This window comes from Podarcis bocagei (genome assembly GCF_964188305.1).
Source record: "Podarcis bocagei genome assembly, chromosome: 8".
NCBI lineage: Eukaryota > Metazoa > Chordata > Lepidosauria > Squamata > Lacertidae > Podarcis > Podarcis bocagei.
Window position 1 is genome coordinate 62172567 of NC_138133.1, and position 26498 is coordinate 62199064.

The following is a 26498-nucleotide window of genomic DNA, read 5'->3' on the forward strand; positions in this document are numbered from 1 at the left end:
ACATCATCTTTATTGCCTTACAATTTACTTCTGGCCCCAATTCAAAGTGCTGCTTTTGTGCTTTGGAGCCCATAATAAAAGAAGGAGGGGGGTTTTCAGTAATTGCATCCAGACTCTGGAACCCACTTCCTGAGAAGGCTTTGCTCCTTCTTGGTTTTCAGAATATTGTGAAGGCGCAGGTGTTCTGGGAGGGCTTTTTGAAGTATGACAAATGAAATCTGCCCTGATGCTTAAAAAAATTAATTGTGTTTTAGTTCTCTACTGGATTTTCTGGGGTGATGTTGTTTTAAATCATAATAATGTGATTTTAGCATTTTTGGCTTTTTGATATTCTTATAACCTGCCTTGGGTGTTCAAGTGAGACAAAGGTGAGATGTGTTTTAAAATTAGAGAGTGAAAATCCTAACATCACACACACACACACACACACACACACACACAGTGGGTGCCTGAAAAATCCCTCCCACCAATCATTTTCATCATAGCTGCCTCACAATTATTTTCACTCTCAAAGAAGTGTGTGTTGTGGTAAATCTCAGGGTACTACTTAATTCCATCGCTTTGACTATCAAATAGTACAAAAGAAAGAACATCACTGGTATTAGTTCTTAGCTCACCGAAGCTGTGTTCATAGTCCTTTCTAGCACTATCTAGTTCATAGTCCTTTCTAGCACATAGTCCTTTCTAGCACTTTCTAGTTCATAGTCCTTTCTAGCACAGCATCTTTGAGTCAGTATCTTACATGAATTTCAATTCTCTCCAACTCAAATTATCAGGTGAAAGCACAAATTGCTGCTTTTGCTCCTTAGAAGGGAGGAGGGAAAGTCCTTCTCTCTCTCTCTCTCTCTCTCTCTCTCTCTCTCTCTCTCACACACACACACACACACACAGCCCTTTTGGCAATCACATTAGTGCTTAGTTGTGACAAAGGAAGGGAAACATGGCAGCAGAAATTAAATCAGATAATTATCATCACCTGGATATATAATTGCATCAGAGAGAACAAGAGAGATGTTGAGCCACTTGAAACACATTTTCCCCCTCAAGATTATATTCTGATCATTTTGCAATTTCTCAGCTGCTTATATTTATATTTGCTAGTCTCAGGCCAAGCTCTGCCACTTTCTTATGCATGATAGTTGGCCCGTGTGAAACCTAATACCCACCACCCCCAGCAATGATCCTATATTTTTAGAGCACTAAAATACTGGAAGACAGTGGTGAACAGGCCATTTCCATTCTTCATTTTAAAATCCCTATGGTTTATACACTCTCCATCTAGCTAACAGTTCTTTTCACACTAAATTGAATAGAGGATAGCACTGATCCCTCCCACACTCCAATAAAATATTATTTCTCCATTGTCACCACACCGCAGAAGAGGAAAGAACAGGTTCATTCTTGTCCCACACTGGATTCACAATAGAATTTCCCCTGTTCCCAAATTTCAGACACATACTGTACATAAGGAAATGAATCTGTACATTTACCATTAATGCATCTGGGAGTCATCACACTTTCTCTGCCTTATCATTCTATATTTCTTAACAATGTGAATGTCAGACTTCATATTTTCTATTCTTATTTTGTAAGCTTGCAGTGATGATCCCACACTTTGCTTTTTTCAGCTCTTGGCCACCTGCTATTTCTATGATATGCACGATAACAAGAAGAGCTTATAAGAGCAAACTAAAACACATTAAAAAGCAGCGAACTATTGGTGCTAACAATACACTCACAATGAAATCCGATGCATGTCTACTCAGAGGTAGGTCTCCCTGACCTCCATAGGCCTTACTCACAGGATAATATACATAGGATTACAGCCAATATATATATAATTCCACTACATGGGCACAAAATCAGCTGTAATACTAGGTAATTTTTGTTTAATGTTCTCCCCTGCTTCCTCCTATTTGTACCATAAAACGTGTTAAAGTGCATTTGTGCATGTTTTACAGGTAGCAACAGCCAGAGATTTCAAGACCAATAGGCTTTTCATGTAAGACATTAAGCATTTGACATGGAATGTACCACTGAAACAAAAGCGAAAGGGGGGTAGCAGCATTCAAGAGCCAATTTCCATTTCAAACTGCATTCTGGCACTTTATACTCCATCACCATTGGCAGATCAATATTTAATGCTTGGTGGTTCTAGCTCTGCAGGAGTCATGTCAGGGGACCTCTCGAGCCAATCTGCTTGGATAGAGGAGTGATAATTATTCATGGGCTCCTGCCTCTTGCTCTTTCTTTTGCACAGCCCCACTCTGCTGACTCAGTGCCTTAGTCTTCTCTCTCTCTCTCCCTCCACTGCTGTAGCTGGACCTCTTTGCCTTCACAACCTCTGAGCGTCTGTACACCTCACAATGGCTAAAACTGCAATGGGTAAGGAAATAGTACCATCTCTTTTGTCTTCATCCTGTATAATAGCTGCTCTAGTCTAGAAACCTGCTGTCCGTGGTGCTGACGGAGGACTGATAATACTAATAATCAAAAATACTGTTTTTATTTCTATTATTCTCCTTGGGTTGTTGCTTTTTGTGTGTTTTTTTACAGCCAAAACCTGGAAGCAGCTGGGAATTTGAGGGTTCCTTATAAGTCTCTGGTTTACTTTTAAAAAGAAAAATTCACTTCGATTGTTTTACACCCCTAGCCACATATCAGTTCATCCGGAGTATTAACAGTGCAATCCGATTGCAATCCTGGCTGTCTGCTTTAGTGTTTTGGGTCAGGTAAACCCGAAGCTCCATTTCCAGAGCACTTTTCTGGGACTGGCGTGTGGCAAAAAGGAACAAGTTATTCTGTGTTTTATGCGGAGTTGTTTCCAGTCTCCTAAAATCACGCCCTGCGCATCGCCTGGTGTTTGCAACCGGAGGCGGTGCGAGTTTAGGAGAATGCATTGGGGGAAACTGACCAGTCCTTTTCGACTTGAAATTGGTCAGTCTTTTTGAATGAGATGGAGACGGCATTAAATCCAACTATCTTTATTGCGTGAAGAGGAAAGGAAGAAGGGGTTTAAGAATTAGGTTGCGCTGCCTTTGTGTTAAAGATGGACGGGTGGTGGGGTTTTCCCCTCCCTTTTACCCCGTTGTAGGGTGGGGATTTAGGGTTGCGGTCGCCTTGGCTTTCTTTGTGTAAGGCTGTTATGCAGCCGTTGCTCCGGGCGTTCCCGGCGAGAGCGCACCTGCAGAGAGAGCGACGCCACAGACTCCAGCAGCCCGACACAATGCAGAGCGACCCCACCCATATCGTTGTTGGTGGTGGTGCTGCTGCTGCTGCTGCCTAGTCACAGGCGCACTGGGGAATCCTCCCCCTCCCCTGCTTTTTTCTCTCCCACCCACTCCCAACGCTCAGCTAGCAAGGGAGAAAAAAGAAGGGGCTGGAGGACAGGAAAGAAAAGGCACTTCTCCCTTTCCAAATTGCAGCTATTGCTTATCAGCGTCGGTTTTCCGCTCCCTTCCAGTTGTTTGTTTCTGCAGCAACCTCTCCGATCCCCTTGATCTCTAGAGGCTGATTCTCTTAGTAGCCAGATTGTGGGGGGAGAGGGAAAAAAGTAGGTCACTGGATTACAAACCTCTACCTCTTCCTTCTCCCCACGCCGCTAGAATTGCCCCACCTGCTGTAATGCCTCCAGCGCCCTTGTTTTCATTTGGTCTCGTTGAAAGCAGAAGCAAATCCCCCTCTCCACGCACACACATGTAGACTCAGCAGCCCCCCAGCCACACCCCTGCACCGCACCCAACCTCCCTCCGCATCTGAAAAGAGGTTCATTGCAGTGCTAACCGAGAGCTCTCCAGCAGTCAGGGCTGCAGGTCGGGGAAGAAAGATCATAGCTAGCTGTGTTTTCGGAATTTATACCAAGAAAGGTTATTGTTGAAGTCAGTAAAATCTCCTGATTTATTTATTTAGCATCGTTTGGAAGAGTGCTACGAGCTTTCCTGTCCTCTTGCCCCTCTGATCCCTCTTTCCTTCTCCCCTTCTCTCTCTTTCTCTGACTTTCTCGTCTCCATCCCAAAACTGAGTCTGCAATAAAACTGCTTTATGGTGGGGAAAACACATATTGCAGTGAAGGGCGCGGTGGGTACTGGGGAAGTGAAGGGAGACGGCTTGGCGACCAGCATCACACATCTTGAAATAGCTTTTTAAAGTATCCAATTCTTTTCTCCACCTTTTGCAAAAAATGAAACCAATATATTATAAGGGGGTGTCGATTTCCCCCCTAAAAGCACCAACTGACACACAGGCATCTTGGGGAGATATCATATTTCTTTTTTTCCCCTCCCCCTGGTCCTCCCTCTTTCAAACAAAAGCCTTGTCACCTAGGAATCTTGCTCATTTGCTGCACTCTCACTTGTCCAAAATTAATATGGATGCTCAATGAGCCCCACTTTTTAAAGGCTGCATTCTTTTGGCTTCGAGGTGCTCAGTGCTGCAGGAAGCCACCCCAGCCCACTGGCAGAGGGCTTTGTTATTCCTGAGGGAAGGGCATGAGACAGCTGTTTATGGCAATGCAGCCAGACAGGAGTCTGGCCTCATCCCCTTCCCACTCCTCCCCAATGCTGCAATCGGGTAATCAGTATTGATCATTTGTAGTCAGTCAGAGACTGGTCACTGCAGAAGGCCCCTGTTCAGAATTCCATAGCCACAGCCAGCAAGGGATCTTCAGGGTTTGGCAAAGGAGGATTTCATGAATCCAATGCAGGTGAGATGGTGGCAGTCACTAGCGGCTGCCGATTAACCCTGATGATTAATAGACCCTTCCTAGTCACTCCAGGCCTGCCTTACTTACTTACCGAGGGTATTGTCTGCTAGCATAAATAAATGCAGTGCCTTATTCTTAAAACTCCCTCATGAGTAACTGCATTACCACATAGACAATAACATCTTCATTTTCAGGTTTTTTTAAAAAAAAAATTAAAAATGGAACTGAAGTCATGGAATCATACAGCTGAAAGAGACCTCTGAGATCATCCTGCCAATACAGAGATTCATTGCTAAAGCATCCTTGAAAGGAACATAGGAACTAGGAAGCTGCCTTAGACTGAGTTAGACCATTGGTCCATCTAATTCTGCATTGTCTACCCTGACGGGCCATGGTTCTCAAGGTTTTCAAACAGGGTCCTCTCCCAGCTGTACCTGGAGATGTCAGGGATTGTACACAAGACCTTCTGCATGCAAAGGAGATGGTCAGAGCTGCAGCTCTTCCCCCAAAATATTTTGAATATTAGAACATGGGAACAGAGGAAGCTGTCCATTGGTCCATCAGACTCAGCACTGTCTACACTGACAAGGGTCTTTCCCAGGCCCACCTGGAGATGCCTGGGAATAATGTGGAACCTTCTGCATGGGGAGCAGATGTTCCACCACTGAGCCATGTCCCAAGTGGACATGTCCAGCCTCTTCTTCAAAACCTTTGATGAAGGAGAGTCCACCACCTCCTGAGACAGTCTGTTCCGCTGCCAAACAGCTCAAACCATCAGGAGGCTCTTCCTGACGCTTAGTCTAAATCCTTTCTCTTGTAATTTGGACCCATCGGTTCAGGCCCCACCCTGGGGAGCAACAGAAAACGTATTTGCTCCATTGTCTATGTGGCAGCCCTTCAAATATTTGAAGATGGCTTTTGAATCTCCTCTAAATATCCCTAGTGAAAAACTGCTTGTGCAAAATTATTTTCAGTTGTTTACACATGCAAATTTGAAAGAATGTTTTGGTAGCTAAAATATAATCCATCTGTTCCCCCTCCCACTGGGTATGGTTGTCATCTTCTTTCCTTACTGAGACTCTTTGCCTTTTCTCACTAAAAGATGCAGTGATGGGAAAGCTGTATCTATTGAACTTAAGCCTGTAACAGCACCAGAGTTCTATGGGGGAGGTGGGGGCGACTCCTATATCAGTTGAAACATTCTCTGATTAATGTCCTAGGGTAGGGAAGTATAGTTGTTATTGCAGAGGGAACGCAGATATTCAGTCCTCATCTCAGTGTGGGAGAGAAACACTTGGTTCTCATTAAGCTGGAAGGCTGTCAATTATTTTTAAGACAAATAATTGCACTGCGGGACATATACTTCCACGGAAAATGGATCAATGAATAGATGAAGAACTAGACACTGATTTGACAATAGATGTATAGCATTATTTAACGGTTTAGGCTGACTTTCCATCATATATGGGCCCTGACATCAAGATACCAGCTTTCCAAGAATTGCATGAATTCTGGTCATTCAGCTCAGCACAGAGGTCCTCGCCAGTTACTGATTTTCAAAGAAATGTGCCGAGGGCATATGCTCAGATCTAGAAGCACTACTCCTACTAAAATATAGGTCAGAGTGAGCAATGGGTGTTTAGTTGGGAAGTTAAGATACCTGTACATGTCAGAGACATTCTCTTTCTACGTGAAATTACAATAAGGGGACAGCTTGCTGGAATAAGCCCATCTAGTCTGGCATTCTGTAAATGCCTGCAAAACAGGGTGATGGAATTTGTGGCACTCCAGATGTTGCTGGACTACAAGTCTCATTATTCTGATGATTGGCCATGCTGGCTGGGACTGATGGGAGTTTTGAGTTCAAAAATGTGATCTGGAGGATGGCTACTCCTACTGTAAAATCTTACCAGGAAGAGTTGGTGATGGCTATCACCAACTCTTTGTCCCACCATCTGTTACTAAGCCTGTGAGCATGAAGGCTACAGTTAGCTAACAATTGAGCTGGTTTACTTCCAATTAAATTGCACTTAGGGCTAAGGTGCTTACTGTTAATTGTGAGCAAATACTTGTACTGAGGAAGGAGTCTTAAAAGTGGTGGCCCCTTTCTTAGAAAAGTTCACTATCTGCCATCTTGAGACCAGCTAAGCCATTCCTGTTTAACCCACCTTTCATTCTACCATTGAAGGTGGTTGTGATCTTCGATTTGTTAAATTACAGTGTTTTTGTTTTTATTTTATTTCATTTTTATTAATGCATTGCACTTATCTTTTATGTATTTTTAAAGCCATTGGAAGCTGCCCAATTTTAAGATAAAGGGGGATGTAAAATGTTTAAGTAAAAACATGTATAGTTCCCTGTTTTCTAGGAATATTGATGCATATCTGTAGGGGTTTTCTGCATCTCCCATGACAATTTGTTGCTGCTTTGGTTATGTTTTTCCTGTCAAAACCTAACTATATCATTTCTTTGCAAACTGCCACAGCTTTTATTCTAAATACATCAAGAACAGCCAAATTTAAGCACTTTTTTAGTGCCACTGATTTAAACGGGAGAGAGATTTAAGCGCATACATAACACTCACACTGAAATCAATGGAACTTAAAAGAGCTAAATTCTGACAGGAGCATGTTCATTGCTTTCCAGTCTAAAAGCTTCACTAGGTTATGGCACATGATGCTAGACAACCACATGCTTAAGTGCCTAGACAGATACAGGCTAATGGATTGTGTCTCATCTACCAGCATCATTAATGTGAATTTATTAGAATATTGGGTTTAATGTGGGGAAATGTCTTAGGTCATAACCCTCAAACCATATCTTCAGCACTTCAACTTTATTTCATGGTTTGATTTCTAAATCATAGCCAGATTGACAAAAATGTGCTGATAACTGTAATTAATGTGTCGCTTGCGCAAAATAGTAGGGCAGAATTTGGCCTAAAACAGAACAAGAATGCTATTATTTTTCTCAGAATGTCCACTGTTCTTTGGTATTCATGCTTATATTGTTCAACTTGATTTTTAAAGACTAGTAACTCAGTCTTCAGAAAGTGTCAAGGAGTTCCTGTTGCCAAATTTATAGGAAGCTGCTCTTGATAAAAACATAAGAAAATAATGATCCAAAGCCAGTGCACACTTCTGAATATAATTGTCTATATCATAGAATCATAGAATCATAGAATCATAGAATCATAGAGTTGGAAGAGACCACAAGGGCCATCGAGTCCAACCCCCTGCCAAGCAGGAAACACCATCAGAGCACTCCTGACATATGGTTGTCAAGCCTCTGCTTAAAGACCTCCAAAGTAGGAGACTCCACCACACTCCTTGGCAGCAAATTCCACTGTCGAACAGCTCTTACTGTCAGGAAGTTCTTCCTAATGTTTAGGTGGAATCTTCTTTCTTGTAGTTTGGATCCATTGCTCCGTGTCCGCTTCTCTGGAGCAGCAGAAAACAACCTTTCTCCCTCCTCTATGTGACATCCTTTTATATATTTGAACATGGCTATCATATCACCCCTTAACCTCCTCTTCTCCAGGCTAAACATGCCCAGCTCCCTTAGCCGTTCCTCATAAGGCATCGTTTCCAGGCCTTTGACCATTTTGGTTGCCCTCTTCTGGACACGTTCCAGTTTGTCAGTGTCCTTCTTGAATTGTGGTGCCCAGAACTGGACACAGTACTCCAAGTGAGGTCTGACCAGAGCAGAATACAGTGGCACTATTACTTCCCTTGATCTAGATGCTATACTCCTATTGATGAGGCCCAGAATTGCATTGGCTTTTTTAGCTGCCGCGTCACACTGTTGGCTCATGTCAAGTTTGTGGTCAACCAAGACTCCTAGATCCTTTTCACATGTACTGCTCTCAAGCCAGGTGTCACCCATCTTGTATTTGTTCCTCTCATTTTTTTTGCCCAAGTGCAATACTTTACATTTCTCCCTGTTAAAATTCATCTTGTTTGTTTTGGCCCAGTTTTCTAATCTGTCAAGGTCGTTTTGAAGTGTGTTCCTGTCCTCTGGGGTGTTAGCCACCCCTCCCAGTTTAGTGTCATCTGCAAATTTGATCAGGATGCCCTTGAGTCCATCATCCAAGTCGTTGATAAAGATGTTGAATAAGACCGGGCCCAATTATAATTTATATAATTAATAAAACATCAACAACATGGATAAGTGAGGATTAAAGAGAATGTATAGTCCTAAAATCTCTATTGGCTTATTGTGGTCTCTGGAATCCAGAAACTGTGTCATATGGCAAGGCCAGAGAAGTCTCAGATACCTAGTTGTTACTGGTTTCCAGAACTTTCCTCCCCTGCTTTATACAATTCTATACTAAAATTTGAAATGTGTTTCTGTCTGAGTTATAAGCAGTTACAAGTTGTGTTTGTAATGTTTCCTTACTAATTATATCAAGGTTGGGGAACCTGTGACCCTACTAATGTTGTTGAACAACAGCTCCCATCATTGGCCATGCTTGCTGGGGCTGATGGGAGTTCGTAGTTCAGCAACATCTAGTGGTCTACAGGTTCCCCACCCCTGATTTATACAGTACTTGGTTATTAGGTTTCTACCTTGGCCTTCCTTCAAGCCACTCATGACAGAGAACAAGCCCTGCTCACATTTATCCTGGGCAGGGGCAGAGATCATCTATTTAAACACATATCTGCTCCATTCCCAGAGAAAATGAGATGGTCCACATTTAAAGGAGCATTATAAAGTGGTTCTCCAACTCTCCTCTACATCAGGGGTAGCCAATGTACCCTTGAGAGGTTGTGGGACATCAGCTTCCATGAGTCCCAGCCAGCATAGCCCATAGTTTGGGATGGTGGAGTCTAACAACATATGATGTACACACACTGCCAGGGGATCTTCCTCTGTTGAGCTCAGATATTGGAAATGAGCTTGACTGTGGGGGAAAAGCACATTGAGAGAGGGGTTGTAGAAAGGTAGGTGGCAGTCAGAGTGAGGCTCCTACATTCCTTACCCAAGGAGATGTTTTGCTGTTAAAAATCATATCTACACAGCCGTATTATTTTTCCAAATAAATTAAAAAATTAAAAAATTGTCCAATAGCGCCTTAGAGACCAACTAAATTTGTTCTGGGTATAAGCGTTTGTGTGCATGCACACTTCTTCATGCACACAAAAGCTTATACCCAGAACAAACTTAGTTGGTCTCTAAGGTTCTACTGGACAATTTTTTAATTTTTTACTTTATTTCAACTGTGTTAGAACAACACAGCTACCTACCTGAATACTATTTTTCTGTGCAACTGGGACATGGGTCTGGTGCCATAACATCTGAAGGGAGCCATAATGGCAAGCCCATAGACACCCAATAATTTTGTGGCAAAAAGTAGGAATTTGAACCAGAGTCCTACACTCTGTACACTACCATAGCAGTGGCACACTAGTTCACCATCCATTTGATTATTTTTCTCCAAATCCTTCAAAGGTGCTAGCTAATGAAACAAAAGCAATCTGTCTATATATAAAATCAAACCCATCCCCAAAAATATACATTTATAATATAAAACAAATTTCAGTAGTCACATTTATTAAATTTGCTAGTCATTTTATCTTACCCAAGGCAAACCAAAGCAACTTATAACAGCAATAATAGTAATAAGTGAAGGGTTCAAGATTCCTCACTATAACTCAGACTTCCATTCTTTGCATGTGATGGGGGCAGACAGATGATTAAAGACACAGGTCTGTGACTATTCTTTTGGACCACCATATATCCCATAGGAATTATGTCAAACAAAAGCAAACTGGCAACAAATTAGTGAGGATTTTGGAATGACCCATGCTGAAATCTGGAGGCAGGCTGATTTGATCTGTGAAGCCAAATATATTCTTGTTGTTGACTTTACCCAAAATGGCATCCAAGTTCTTTAGAAACACTACATTGAAAAGTTATGTATTCAAGGAAGAAAATATTTAGGCATCATAATACAATGTCCACAATCATAATCACAACCACATGTGGTCTTCCAGGTGTTGTTGGACTACACAGGATAGTGGCCCCTAGTCAACATTAAGTGGTAGCAGCTGTCCAGAGTTTCACACATGTCTTTCTTTCTGTTGGTCAATGGCTCAAGGGACACCTCTGAAATTTCAGATCAGGTCAACTAGCAGTTGGACTGATCTACACTTTCAAAGCTCTTCTCCCATGGTTGCCATTTCTCTTGCTCTCCTCCCTGCACCCCTCCTCCCTGCACCCCTCCTTGCTAGAACAAGCTATGGTAGGCCACATCAGGCCCATGGCCTAGAGGTCATAGATAATGGAACATAAAATATGAACATGCATACTTGACCTTTAAAGCCCTAACCCTGTGGAATACCCTCCCATCAGATGTCAAGGCAATAAACAACTATCTGACTTTCAGAAGACATCTGAAGGCAGCCCTGTTTAGGGAAGTGTTTAACATTTGATGTTTTATTATGTTTTATAATGCTTTTAATTCTGTTGGGAGCCGCCCTGAGTGGCTGGGGAAACCCAGCTAGATGGGCAGGGGTATAAATAATAAATGTTGTTGTAGTAGTAGTAGTAGTAGTAGTAGTAGTAGTAATAATAATAATAATAATAATAATAATAATAATAATAATAATAATAATAATAGGCAACAATACCTATACCAAAGCACCTGCATTTCTCAAAATATGCAAAACCTCTGAATACAGTTGACTGTGGGTATGAGTGTGCATACTGTGGAAAGCAAAATGTCTTATTGTATCACTTCCAACTCTGAAAGCAGTTAACGTCCATCTCCAGACACTACTTTAGAGCCAAGTCACATAGTTCTACTTACACAAGCTTAATGTTAAACACTCTCACTTTATACACTGTGCATGTAAGGGCTAGTATACCCATTTCTGCCTTGCCACTTCAGGCTGAACTATGGACCTTTCTGAAGAACCATATTTTGCCTCATGTAGAATTATGATGATAAGCCTTTATATCCTGCTCACATGACAGCCTGAAGTATATGCATGTTTCTAAGCCAGCCATTTTCAAAGCTGATAAGAATTTTTTTTGTTAGGATATCTTAGGGCAATCCGAAAACAGAACCAGGATTTATTTTAATTTCACCCTGTGCCAATTCGTACATTTGATATTGATTGTGCAGCTGTGTCAGAACACAATAGAATTTGTGGGAGCAGAAAAGTGACATTAATAATTACTATTTTGAGTTTTGGGATAATATTTTCATGCAATATACCGAAAATGACATTTGAAGATTATGTCATATTATGAGGATTATTTTCTTAAAAATAAGTAGCTCTTTCAGTCATCTGGTTTTTTAATGGTACTATTAAATACAAGTGTATTTTTACTTGATCTATTCAGCTTAATTTGCAAAGACTGCTTTTAAAGGTTGTATTCCAATCAACCATAACTAAAATGGATTTCTGAGATAATTGTCATGAGAAGAACAAAACTAAAAGCAGAAAATTGCTAGGAAGATATCAAAGACTTTAATGTGACTCAGATAAAAATGGCAGTCCTGTCCATGCCACACACCCAATTTCAGTAATTGTATATATAACAATTATCAATTTATCTCTAGCTGGTTGCAGTGTAAGTTTCCTTTTTTATCTAAAACACTCACATATATATTGTAATTGTCCTGAAGTATTTCAGTTAGGATGAACGCTTGAGATGGATGAATCTGACAAAGGACTATTTAAACTTTAGGCTGCGTTAACAGGGTGATCCTATGTTCTCAGAAGTAAGGCCCACTTAATTAAATGTGACTAACTAGCCTATGTGTATCTACTGAGAAGGAAATATCACTAAATTCAGTGGGACACACTCCAGTGGAAAGGGTGCATTAGATTGCTCCCTATGCCTGCTAAGATATTTTCTTCTCCTCCTGCTTCCCTTCCTATTGGTGTTGCTTCATTCTGTACCTTTCTTTTCTGCTCCTGCTGGTAATCAACCACTGTTTCCTTTGCTTAGGCTGAGCAAATCTTCTAAGTGTGGGTGTTTTAAGAGTCTGGTCCATTAGGGAAAATGGGGCACTTCCCCGCCAGTCTGCCCTCAGCCAAATCCTACCTGCCTATCTTCTTGCTTACTACCAATTGGGGAGTTGGGGCGTGGCACAGCCTATCCGTTTCTTCCTCCTTACTGTTGTAGAACTCGACAGGGATTAGGATGGAGGAAAAGTTAGTTGGCTGTGCCTTGTCATTGTCTCTGTCTCTGCTTTCTCTGAGGTTCCTTGCCTTCTGCCTTACTTGTTTTTTGTTTTGTTTTGTTTTGTTTTTTCATTGTGTACACTGCCCTCAATCCACAGTTCTCATGGTGGTTCACAACATAAAAACACAATATAAAAGCACAAAATACATGATAAAAAATAAGAACAAAAAAACCACAAACCAATAATCACTGCTCTCTACCACCCTTACCTAATGCACTCCCGCTACCAACAAATACCACTACAGTTTTGAAACATGGTGCCCAGTGACCTGCTTACCACTTATGACTTTATTTATTTGAAAACATTTTACAAGTTCTTTTGAAGAGCTCAAGGCAACTTCTACCAAAGACAGAGTTATTGTCCAAACACTAATAGCAATAACAAAGGATACCTCAACACTGCCCCCAAACCCTCCACTAAAAATTCATTACAGTACAGTAGACACATAACTGTAACCAAGAACCATCAGCAGCAAGAGAAGACGATGTTTCTTTACATGCGTTATCTCAGAGGTGACAAAAAAAATATGCACGATAAAGTCAAAGCATTAGACATGCCCATTCTAGTATGGCCCTCCTCTATCTGCCTAAGGATCTGTGCTACATGTAGCATCCATGCTACAGAATGGACCTCCATCTTCTAGGGGTCACCAACCTTTGGGGGCAAGTGAGCACATTTGGAATTTTGAGCAAGGGCCATGGGTGTCAGTCACAAAATGGCTGCTATGCGATGTCTGGCATAACACAAAATGGCTGCCACATCTAAAAGAGCAGAAAAAGAGGCAGAAACACAAAAGGATACAGGCATGCCTCCCCTATGTCATGCACTGTGGATTTTTGAGGGGATATTTACTGAGGCCTTTTGTAAGGGCCATAGGACATACTTGTAAATGCAGTGACTCCTTTCAATTTTTTACACTTCTCATGAGTGAGCATGTGAAGTATCATTACAAAACAAGCAAGCTGGGACTTGGTATTCATATTACTATGGTATTCACAAAATATATTGTCTGTGTTACTAATAGAAGACCTTACAAGCCTCCAGTAAATCACCAAAACAAATTAATCAGGTGAATAGAGGCTGTTAGTAGTAGCAGCAGCAGGAGATAGGCAAGACTAATAAACATCCAAAGCAGCAACTCAAAGATGTGGGTAGCCCAACTGAACATTCAACCAAATAGCCCTAATTTTAAGAAGCATTTAAAAATAGGTATTCAAAAATGTTTGCTTCATACAAAAGCAATTCTGGTTCTTCATTCACATTCTCTACAACACTATATCTCTATAGCATCATACCAATTTATATCAGAAGTACACCTAACTTTTATCATTGTGGGTTATATCCAGAGTTACGTACCTTCCATGAACAGAAAGACTTCATCCATTTTCAAAAGGGACCTAAGTCCAGTGGAGACCAGTAATGTAGTGGCAAAGTTTAAAATGCAGGGTCCCTTCTTGATAAGTCACAGCCATGTCTCCTCAGAACCCCCCCCCCCCAAACAGCCATGCCCTTTTTAAGATTATACAATAATCTTTAAATTATACAATAATAATAATTAGGGGTGCATCTCAGAGATCAATGCTGGGATCTCCATGTGTTTCCTTTCAGCTAGATCTGCTATTTTATGTATGCATACATGGACAAATGATTTGGAGTGCTCCAGTACCTTATTTTGGAGTGACTTAAGCTGCATTTTCCTTGAAGTTCCATGGTCCATTTGCACACCATTCTCTTGAAACCGAAGCACCCTATGTTTTCAATGTTCCTTAATGCTTAGTTTGGGGGGCATACAGGAAAAACTCCTCCTTGGTGTTGTTCCCACTTGCCTCCTATAGAATGATCCTAGGAGCCAATCCTCTGGCTGACCCATCTCCTTTCACTCTGATTGGCTCCAATCAGTAGCTTTTTAAAAAAACTCCCATTTCATGATGAATGGACAGCTCTTGGACATTGGAGACAGGGTCTCCGCCGAGACCCTGCTGCAAATACAGTAATGGGTCTTTGACTCACCAACCCCTCATGATCCCAGACCACTACACCTCTTGTGGAAACTCCACCTGAAACAAGGGGAAGGAAGTAATTTTGGCTGACTCATCCATCTCCCTCCAGCCAGCTTCCACATGGTTCCAGAAGGCCTCCTCCAATCCACAGAAACAGATATTTAGGGGCCGCAGGAGGGAAAAATCAACTTCCCACCACTTCTTAACATGGGAGCAAATGAGATCTCAGGACTGATTCCAGTAGTAATATATAATAAGATTGTTGGTAATAGTTCAATCTCATGTTGACTAGACAGACTGACTAGTTAGCAGTACGTATTTTGGAGACAGTCTTATATTCACAAGGAGTCAGCAAATTTCCTGTTTTCACTGTTTAAATTTTAAAATATGAGATTTCCAAAGGAATGTTTTGAATGGAGAATATTGCATCAGAATTTTAAGTGGTTTGGTATTGTTAGTACCTATTGGTTGTTTTGTTTTTGGAAGCTGTCAAATAGAAAAAAGCTGCCAACTCTCTAATACTAAATTCATTGCATTCTATTCAGCAGCACTGAGTACTGTCAAAAACTATTACATGCCAACTAGCAACTACTGCCAGGTACTAGATATCCTTGCGTATTACTAAACCATAGACTAGTGTTTTTAAAACTATTGTACACCAGTTCCAAGATACTAAATATAATTGTGTGTCATCCATCAAGTACTCTCAAAAGCTAAATTAAGCCTACACAGCTTGGGATCGCTCCCTCCAAGCTAAATGCAGCCCTATAGCCCACCAGGGATTTGATCAACCCCCAGGTTCTGCTGCCTCCTTGGGAGTGTAAAAACACTGGGGAGGGGGTAGTGCTAAGCAACTGTCGAGCAGGCATATCTTACATGGCAGGTGGGCTCCATTCAGCTTGCCTGGCCTCAAAATTGCACGCAGACTGTATTTTTACTATTTCCCATCAGCTATCAAATACCAGCAGGAGCTTGATAACACCTCTTTTGCAAATCTTGTAGGAGCAATGGAGGTTTTCTATACCTCTGGTGAGACAGCGTATCTAGATGGGTCACAAATTGTGTTGCCCTGATTTAGGAGCTCTTGCGTAGAATTTAGTCAACATATTTTCTGTCTTGGGGCACTATTTTTAGGGATAACTTAGGCTTTATTAAGCTGTTTTGGCACAGGCTAGAGAAAGGATGTGGAAAGTTTTTCAGCCAAGGTTGCATTTCCTTTGGCTAACTTTCTGGGAGGGTACCACATGCTAGTGGCAGGCGGAGCCCAAGGCAAAAGTAAGCAGGTCACTGAATGTGAATTTTACCTTTGCACAATAGGCTGGTTTCCACCCATGCATGCACACATCTTTATCCTCCATCCAGGCAGGTAAAAGGCCTTATCAGATTTCAGGGACACATTCTAGTCAGGCAAAAACACTTGAGCAGAAGGTGCAGCAGGGCTGGTCGTGGGGAAGTGTGGGCTGGGAGGGGCAGACAAAGAGGCTTGGCCACCCAGCCTGAGGTACCCGGTCTCTGGGTTAGAGTAAAGTAAGTTGAAATATTAATTAACTCCAAAATGTGGCAAACTTCTACTGTGAATTCCTTTGTGATCCTTTGAATGGACATCTACCACCCTGGCTCTATTCAGAATTAGTTCAATATTTATGAACATTCTCTGCAAATGCTTAGAAAGTCCTTTAACTCATACAGCTGACAAATGCAAGTTGGTGCTTCTTTGAGAAGCCACTGCCAAGCAGTGTAGACTCTGGCCCCAAATATCTGAAAGACCACCACCTTCTCTAAAGACCCTCTTGGGTGCTGAGATTGGCAGATGGGGCCCTCTCGGTAGCTCATCAACCCTCAGAGGTTTGGGATCGTGGCTTGGGAATGGGCATTCTCTGTGGTGGCCCCTAAGTTGTGGAATTCCCTCCCCACAGAACTGAGTCTGGCACCTTCATTATACAGCTTCCAGAGAATGCTGAAAACACACCTCTTTTCTCTGGTTTTTGAATCCTGGGGGTAAATTTTTTTAGAACCTATCTTATTTTTTGTGGTTGTAAGTTGTTTAAAACTTTTTTTTAATATTGTGTTTTAATGTTGTAACAGAAGCCCTGGGGACATTACAATCTAGATAAATTTGTACAATGACGACCTATTTAATTATGGGCACTGGTGATGTCTTTACCTCAAGCCAGTTTAAGAGTCTTTCCCTCTCTTCGGTGAACCTTGGGGGCTGTAGTCCTAAGTCAGGAACTAGGAATATCTAACAGGGAATTATCAGCATCTTCACTAAACTACAATACCTAGGATTCTTTGAGAAAAGCCATGGAGACAGTTAAAGGGATAAGCTTGCAGTGTAAAAATGCCAGCTGTATTCCATGCTGATTGTCATCAAGATAACATATGCAAATTCATGCTGATATGCCAGCAAGAGACTCAGTAAGAGGGTCTCAGCAAACAGTTGCTTTCATGTATTGCATTTGTTTGCTTCTAATTGATTCACTTGCAGTTGTTTTGTAATTGTGTATGTTCTACCATTCTATGTACAGTATTTACCAATTTCTGATTAAAATGTAGCACACATTTGAAGTCAGCCTACCACAGGCTACAGTTAACATATCATAGCCTTAGGAGAACAGCACCCGTGCTTCTCTGTTTAAATAACAGATGAGATGCTTAGTGTTAATAAGATGTAAATCACTTGCCTAGTCTGCAGCCAACAGCTTTACATACAATTCTATCCCATGTATCTTCAAGAAATTCAGGTATCGGTCAGTACCTGAGAGTGAAAAAAGGCATTGACAAGAATGAACTTCTTTGAGAACTATGGATCCTTCTTCCAATTAGCACAGGGTGGTACCTATCGTCACAACAACTCTATGATGTAGATTAGGTTGATAGGGTAACTGGGCAAATGTAACCAAGTGAAAGCTTCCCAAGCAAAGTACAGTGGTACCTGTACAGTGGTACAGTGGTACATATGCTTCAGGCTACATACGCTTCAGGTTACAGACCTCGCTAACCCAGAAATAGTGCTTCAGGTTAAGAACTTTGCTTCAGGATGAGAACAGAAATCGTGCTCCGGCAGCGCAGCAGCAACAGGAGGCCCCATTAGCTAAAGTGGTGCTTCAGGTTAAGAACAGTTTCAGGTTAAGTACAGACCTCCGGAATGAATTAAGTACTTAACCCGAGGTACCACTGTAGTCAGTTTCCAGACTTGTGGAGCAGCCACCAAACAAGGCTCCTCTGTGCTCCCTTGTGTTGTTGTGGACTTGGATTTGTTCATAAAGAGCTTGCCTGATGTCTGGGACTACAAGTATCAACTATCTTCTCCAATCTCTTGGACAGCTTTCATCCTGACATTTAGAAATGGATAATGAACAACAGTTTGTTTCCAGTATTCTCAAAAGAGCCTAAGAAGAGTGCCTAGTCCAGTATTCTGGTTTCCAGAAATTTGCAACCAGAATGCCTCAGGGGATTATGAAAATAAAGGCCATCAACTCAGTATTCTTCCTCTGTTATTCATTCCCACCATCAGAGGTTGACCACCTTTTGAAATTTCTGCTGCTTTTCAATCCTTGATTGCTGCATAGTTGCCTTGCTGATTTAAGAAGCAGCTTGAGTCCTTTGCTAGCATCCACTTCAGTCACAGAAGGACAACCATGCAAGGAAGGGGAGAGGCCGCCCTGCAAGCTCTGCCCCACTTCTGCTGCATCACATCTGCGTTGAAGGACATTCTTCCAAAGTGAGGAGGCGCTTCCTCTTGTGGAAACTCCCTGCATGATTTAGAATCCTGCTTTAATCTCACTATGAAACCAAGTCACACCTATAACTCCATAGGCAGAGGAGGCTCCTGATTTCAGAAGAATGACCTTCAAGGGATGGTCATGTGCTGGAGAACACGACATAGGATAAATCCTGCAGCTGGATCAGACCAAGGACCCATCTAGCTCAACACTCACGTCTCACAGTGACCAACCAGATGCCATTGGAGAGCGCATAAGCAGAAGCTGAGCTCAAGAACACTCACCTCCCCACCTGCAATCTTCAGCAACTGATACTTAAGAACCATGCTATATCTGCCAGCGTAGGGAGCAAGAAGGCTTGCCAAATGCATGATTTATTTATATATTTTATTTGTGAATTATTTCCCATGAGGCATCTTGAAGCAATTTGCAATATCATTGTAAAGCAATTTACAAGATAATTATGTATTTGCCAACAGGATTCCTTGCCGGCCCTGCACCATAAGGTCCCAGGGCAGGTTATAAAAATACAATATTCATTGCATAAGTGAATTGAATGCCTGAACAGGCTTCTGGTGCCCCCGGGGGCAAGGACAGCTCAGAATTACAGTCGTTTTAGCTTTTTTTGCTCTTTAGGTGGCTTGACTGAAATGTAAGTAAATTCATTGTTTAAAGGATGCTTGCACACATTTGATCCCCTCCTCCCTTTTTTAAAATTGATATATATCTGGATGCAAATGCTAGGCAGCAGAGTCACATCCACTCTCAGTCACATCAAAAGCCAGTGCAAGAGCCCTTGCTTTCCTCTGGTGGAAAATAAAAGGCACAATTAAAATTTCATTTTGCATTAGTGTTTGCATTCGCTCAGCAAAACCGACACATTAATTCATGTTTGAGAAGCGAACATAACAATATTGAGACTAGGAATGGATTCTCTGTAGCTTGTTCAAACAGAACTGCAGGAATGAAGATACTGTAAAATGGCAATTTCAAGCCTTCAGGGATATTATTACCTTTTGGCATCGGTAAGCAAGCAATATTAGTATTACCTTAATATATACCTCAGGATCAAATCCTGTAAGTGCAGCACAAATAATTCAGCTTGGCAAGGGGTCAACATGGAAATGACAGAATGGCATATCAATCAGATCTCTATCCAGTGGTTTTTTAGGCATCCAAAAGAAGAAGTACAATGCCCATATACCTGTGCTTATTTTTTGCAACCTTATTTTTGCTTCTTTGGTCATTGTTTTCTCAACGGACACATACAAATTTCTGTTTTGAAGATTCATGCTGAGCAGTGCAAGAGAGCCATGGTGCAAGGATAAATTTCTGGCAGTGGTGATGATCTTCTGTCTGGCCCATGGACCAAATTAGACTAGCCAGGCCTCCCCATGTGGTATGCAAGACCATTTTGGCCAAGCCACACCCACATGCTTGACATGGGGTGTATAAAGATGTGGCTCAGCTGAAAAGGGGATTTGCAAGCACCACAAATCATCTGATTGTCAGTGCCTGCAAAGCATCATTCTACTTCCCCACATGATTTGATTTCAAACCACACAGGCAAATGAAAACTGGTCACCTGGTTTCACTGTGATGTCAAGTCACTGACAGATGGGCAGCCCCACTCACTTGTCAAACGGCCCATGTGAGGTGGGGGAATTAAGAGTCTAGTCTGTTAGCCAGATGCAGTTTCCCACCCCTAGCCTATGAAGAGTATTTGGAGTCCTGATGATAGCTATGTTTAGGTTGTCCAGCTAGCTGGGAGGTAACTAAACAGTCAGAATGTTTGGGCAGATGGACCTTACAGCAAAAATATGTGCAGATTAGCATGTTGCTCAACAACTCGGCAGGAGCCTAAAGAGAGTTTATATGCTGTGGCACGCTCCTTGCTTCAACTTAATGGAAATGATAGACTACTAGTTGACTTCAGGACAGTTGCCTTCAGGAGAAATAAAAGACAGTAGATCTTCACACAGTGTATAGTTAAACCATGGAACTCACTCCCACAGAAAGCAGTGATTGATGACAACCAACTTAGATGGCTTTAAGACTGGTATGACAGATGACACCTGTAGCATCAATTTGAGTTCTCCCAGATTCTCATATTCTCAAATGCCAGCTCCCTCGGCCTGAAAAGCAAGATGAACTCTGCACCCCATAGTCACCTTTGACTGGACTTAACCATCCAGGGGGCCTTTACATGTTACCTATTTCCAGTCAGCTCTCCACATTTCTGCAGCAATCAGCATTAAAAAAAAAATCAATCCTTTTTGTATGTAGCTTTGACTAACATACATATTTTGCAATTGGTTTTCCCTAATGTAGTGCATACTATAAGAATGCTTTGCATTTCCACAACAGTCTGCAGCATGTAGATTGGTTGTGAGCCTGACTAATTCATCTTAGATTTATGTGAATCCACCTATAATAGTGAAAGTCAGTTGATTTTTAGCACTCACGTTGGCTCTGGAGCCCAATCTACACTATACATTTAAAGCAGTATCATACCACTTTAAACAATCATGGCTTCCCCACCAAAAATCCTAGGCACTGTAGTTTGTTAAGAGTGCAGAGCTCTGTTAGGAGAGCCCTATTTCCCTCACAGAGCTACAGCTCCCAGAGTGGTTTTACAATTAATCTCTCTTCTCTTCTTAAAGTACTATGATACTGCTTTAAATGTATTGTACAGATGGGTCCTCATTACATTCTTCTTTATCCCTGCTTTCTATGGTCAAAAGTATGGAAGACAAGTAGTGACTGAAGTGAAATATCCACCCCTGAATTACTGGGAAATAGACACTCACATGTCTTTGGTACTCTGATTTCGTTCTTCTACATGGCAGAAAATTAACCTTGAGAAGAATGGCTATTCCATGTAGCCTTCTACTCCACAGTCTACTATATGTGCTAATTCCACATACCATTCTTTGAGATTACATGTGGTCCCAGGGTTAATGACTTGCCTTTGGATCATAGAATCGTAGAAGAGTTGGAAGGGACCCTGAAGGCCACAGTGACATGAAGGTTCAAACCCCACTTCTGTTACTAACTTATTATGCACCCATGAGCAAGTTGTGTCAAAAGGCCTAAGGCTGCAATCCGCAACACTTTCCTGAAAGCAAGACCCATTGAACTCCATGGGAATTGACTTCTTAGTATAAAAATGCATGGCCAGTTTCCTACTTGCGTTGTTGGATGAATTGTGGCCTACTTCACGGTGTCGATCAGGGGTGGGGAACTGAAGGGCTGGATTTGAACAAGGCCAACCCTCCAAGAGTCCAGTTCCACAGGACCCAAGGTAGAAGTGGGTGTGGCTAAAGTACACGGGGCTAAAGACAAAGGGAGAATAACAATAAAAGAAGAAATGAAATGAAAAATTTAAATCACGTCTCTGAAAGAAGTGGGAGGGAGTGTCGCTAGCAACCAGGAAATCTACTGACATCTACTGGAAGAAAATCAAGTCTCAGAAGAAGAAGAAAAGAATATAGTAGTACAGGTTTGATACACCAAGTTAGTCCATTCCCCTGCCAAAAGCAGCAGGGACATGGGTGGAGGAAAGGCACCAAAACCAACCAGCACCTCAATTTCATCCAGATTCAAGGTGCTAAATGAACTGTCAAGCCCCAGCTGCAATCAGGAGCACACTGCATGAGCAGTGGGATGTTCCCTAATGCTCTAGGTGCAGGTAACATTAGGTGATGCTGGATGATTGACAGTTGTGGGAGGGCTGGAGGGTTCCCACTGCTGGTGCAGACAAATAAAAGAACATACATGTTAACTCAATCAGTCGTTAACAAAAGGGGGGAAAACACAGTGCTTAACATCACTTCCCTTTGTGACCATTGCCTATTACTATTTTTAACAGTAGTTGTATTTTAACTGTCAGTCGAAGCAGTCTTGGCAATCTAACCAAATAGTAGATACAGCAATGTTTTAAAAACTAGGGGAGGAAATATGAGGCTAATGCCTAGTTCTAGGATTTCTATTAATGTAATTTTTCCATAACCATTTATTCATTGTGGTTGATCAGAAGCGTGAAACTCCACATTGCGAATCACAAAGGGAACCAAATTAAGGAAGCTGCCCAGCAAATCTGTGTCAGTTTGACACTGAAAGAAAAATGCGGGCTTTACGCCGGCAGCATATTTAATGCAGACCCAAAAGGCACGCGGCATAGCTGAATCATTTAACCTTCAGAATTCGAGAAACTGCTTTTGCCAATGGAATGACCGAAGGATCAATGTAAATGCAGTTATGATGCACTAAAGGAAATACAACCCTCGCATGGCCTGCATTTCATGCTCCATCTAATTTGAACCTCCTGCCTCTGCCTCTCGTGGCGTCTCTCCCAAAGCAGAAAATGAAATTGGATTCAGGGTCGGGAACTCAAATGCATCCTGAAAGCCTGCCTAAGCAGCAAAAGGCTCTGCAAGGTGGGGCTGAGCCAGATTATGGTTTCCCCTTTGAGCCCACTCACCACAAAGGAATCAGCTATGCCTGTATCTGTGTCAGCAGGTTCCAGGAACCCTCTTGGTTGAGAGATTTTGTGAGTGATCTGTGGGTTTGTTTGGGCCCTGGGTAAGAGATGGGAGGCTGAGAGGTGCTGAGCATGCCGGAATAAGGATTTTTATATCCATATTTATTCATTCATCGTTTGTATTAATGGTTTTATTGTGCATTTTTGTAACGTGCTGCTGTTTTGTTTGCTGTACGCTGCTTAGATATATTTTATGAATTAAGTGGTTCAGATGTCTAAATAAAATACATAAATAAGGTGGCCAAAGGGTGTTTTGTCTTTTGTCTGTAAATCATCCCTCCAGTGGTCTGCACTTGGTACCCTTCCTTAGATGTCTGTGCTTCCTGAAAACCCCATGACGTCCTCAGCTGGGTTTCTAGGAAGCTCAGAAAGATTGGGAGGCTGCCTACTCCTTGCCTGACAGCTGTTTGACATTTTCCTTTTAAATAAATCTGCATGGAAAGACTTGGCTAAAAATTACAAGAAATTCCCTTAAAAATGAAATTGGTGAGTGCACAGCCACAGGTGCTCAGTAGACAGCTTTCCCATGTTCCAGTTAAAGCTCTGAATGAACCTCTCCCATGTGGCTCTGAGTGGTGAAATGGAGAGAGAATGTGGGATGTGAGGGCGATCTGGCTGCGACATCTGTCACCCCATTGATCGCCAGGGTTGATTCGGCTGATCTGGCTGGCTAGGCGGGTGTCCCCTTCCTCCCTCACCGCTCCATGTGCGTCCCTCCCGAAGCTGCGCGCTCGGTGGAAGAGGACGACCACTCCCAGATAGAAGGAGTGTACCGTTCTTCGGTCAAGGGTATACGATAGCTGCGCTCCCCTGCTAGAACCTCCAAACAAGCTCAAGGTCCATTTAAAGCAAAACAATGAAGCACAGAGGGGCCTGCTCACTCTGCTTTTATGTTCACAGAATCCACAGCAATATGCAAATTATGCTTTTCTTCCCTCCCTACATTAAAGTTGATCAGGCCATAGATCAGATGGATAGATAGATAGATGATAGATAGATAGATAGATAGATAGATAGATAGATAGATAGATAGGATAAAATTTGTGCACAGGTATCCACAGTGTTTATTTTTACTGGGCCATCTGCAGGCATCTCAGTGTATGTCCATACATCCATCTCTGTAGGAAAAATTTAATCTGTAACCTCACTGAAAGCATTTCAATTCTATTTTATAATCTCAAGTCCAAACTATGTTAAATATGTAGCTTTACATTGCATTATTCTTTTTTAAATATTAAATAGCAGCTTCTGGGAAGGGAGTTGAGCAAGATTGGACTGCAGTGAGTGAAACAAGTCAACTTCAAACAATAGATTATAAAGTTGGCTTGTTTCAACAATCCATAGTTCATATTAGCTGCAGTTTAGAAGCAAAGGTCTCTGAGCTTCTAGGTGCCATTCTAATGGAGAGAAAGGGAAGGGGTATGCAGAATCAAGGGTTACCACTGCCATAATAAACCATAGTTTCTTGTGACATGCAGATGTAGCCACAGTACAGCTTCGCTGTGAGATTCTTCCAAAGTTACCTCCTACTGAGATTTCTCTGATGGGATTGTTTGAATCCCATTCAGCTGCTACTTAGTTTTTAAAAGAATCACACAAACCCAGACTATACACCTGCAGTTTGGCCCCCAGACCATATGAAATAATAATAATAATAATAATAATAATAATAATAATAATAATAATACATTCAAAACCAAACAAGGCAATCTCAGTTGTTAGCTAAAATTTATATTTAGATCTACAGTGTATGTTTCATGCAGCATTATTTAAATGAAGTGCATTGTTATGCAGTTTATTCCTCAGATGTTTTGCATGCCACTCACAGTTTACTATATTTTACTCAAAGCCCTAGATTCAAAGAATTATGGACTTTGGACCTGCATTCAGACTCCCCATGTCATATTGCAGAGCTCTTTTGACACTGACAGGAGTTTGTGACATGGCAGTGAGGTAGGGGATTGATGAGAATGCCACTCAAAGAGGGTAGGGGGGGAATACTGAAAGTAGGTTTTGGAATCCCAGCCAAAGTATATCCTATTTGCAATCGTGCTGAGAAACATGCAGGTTAGATGTTGATGTATTTGCTACATATATGAGACAGACAGTTCAAGGCTAGAAGTAACTTCTTGTCTTTGTGAGTTTTCTTTGCATTCACATAAGCTGGGCCTTGGAGTACTTGAAGAGTTGGCACTGTGGTGCAGGATCCTGGCTTCATAAATGCAGATTGGCATACATTATAGGTTCCACACTGTGCATCATGTGTGTAACATCACACATGCATGACAGTTCCCCCCCCCCCAAATGTTGGGCAGAACTCAGAGCTTCTGGACCTACGTGAAAGCCTTGGGGAAAAAGAGGTTGAAGCAAGACTTAAATCCTCAGTGCCCTTGGTGGGGAGACTTTATTCTTTCACTTCTCATTGGAAATAAACAGTTATCAGTCTTTAACTGCCCATAAGTGAAAGACGATCCCTAATGGGTGAGGAAAAAAGGCAGAAACTACAGCCTTAGTCATATTTACTGCTACTGGCATGATGAATGTGTGTATGTACGAGAGAGAGAGATCAAAGATTCTTCAATGCATAAGAAATTATTTTAAAAAGCCACCGTTTATGAGAAATCTTTCATCTTCTTAGATATTTTTTACAAAGTTTTAGTTGAGCAATTCATTTTGCAGATCTACCACCAACACTAATTGCCATTTAAATTAAACATTCTGTAAGACAGGAATCAGGAGAGGTGAAACAGATTCATACAGTCTCTTTCATTTCAGCCTACAAGGAAAAGATGAAGGAGCTGTCGATGCTTTCTTTGATCTGCTCCTGTTTTTACCCTGAACCTCGAAACCTGAACATATACACATATGATGGTAAGTAATTTTCAGTGGATATTCTTTGGTTTAGCAAAGGATTCCTTGGGCTGCCTTGTATAAGGGGTGTCACCCCACCCTCTCTCTCTCTCTCTCTCTCTCTCTCTCTCTCTCTATATATATATATATATATATAGTGTGTGTGTGTGTATTCTAATGTCTGTGGCAGCCCAAGAAGAAACCATGTGCATTATCTGTTGCCATTGCTCTTTTATCAGCACAGATTACTAGCACAATATTGGGTTGAAATGTTATAACTTTTCCTTTACAGACATGGAAGTGAAACAGATCAACAAGCGTGCCTCTGGCCAAGCTTTTGAGCTTATCTTGAAGCCCCCTTCTCCAGTCTCGGAAGCACCACGGACTTTAGCCTCTCCAAAGAAGAAAGATCTGTCCCTTGGAGAGATCCAGAAAAAGCTGGAAGCTGCAGAGGAGAGGAGAAAGGTATCTAGCCACT

At 41.8% G+C, this 26498-nt stretch overlaps 1 protein-coding gene across 1 annotated transcript in view; it reads left to right on the forward strand.

Moving 5' to 3' along the window:
- The first annotated feature begins 2138 nt into the window (after positions 1-2138).
- Positions 2139-26498, forward strand: part of STMN2 (stathmin 2) — a 32794-nt gene continuing 8434 nt past the window's right edge. The window contains exons 1-3 of the mRNA XM_081205257.1: positions 2139-2385; positions 25946-26041; positions 26313-26485. Of these exons, the coding sequence (XP_081061383.1) occupies positions 2367-2385; positions 25946-26041; positions 26313-26485 (288 nt within the window). The 5' untranslated portion in view covers positions 2139-2366. The remainder of the gene's footprint in view (positions 2386-25945; positions 26042-26312; positions 26486-26498) is intronic.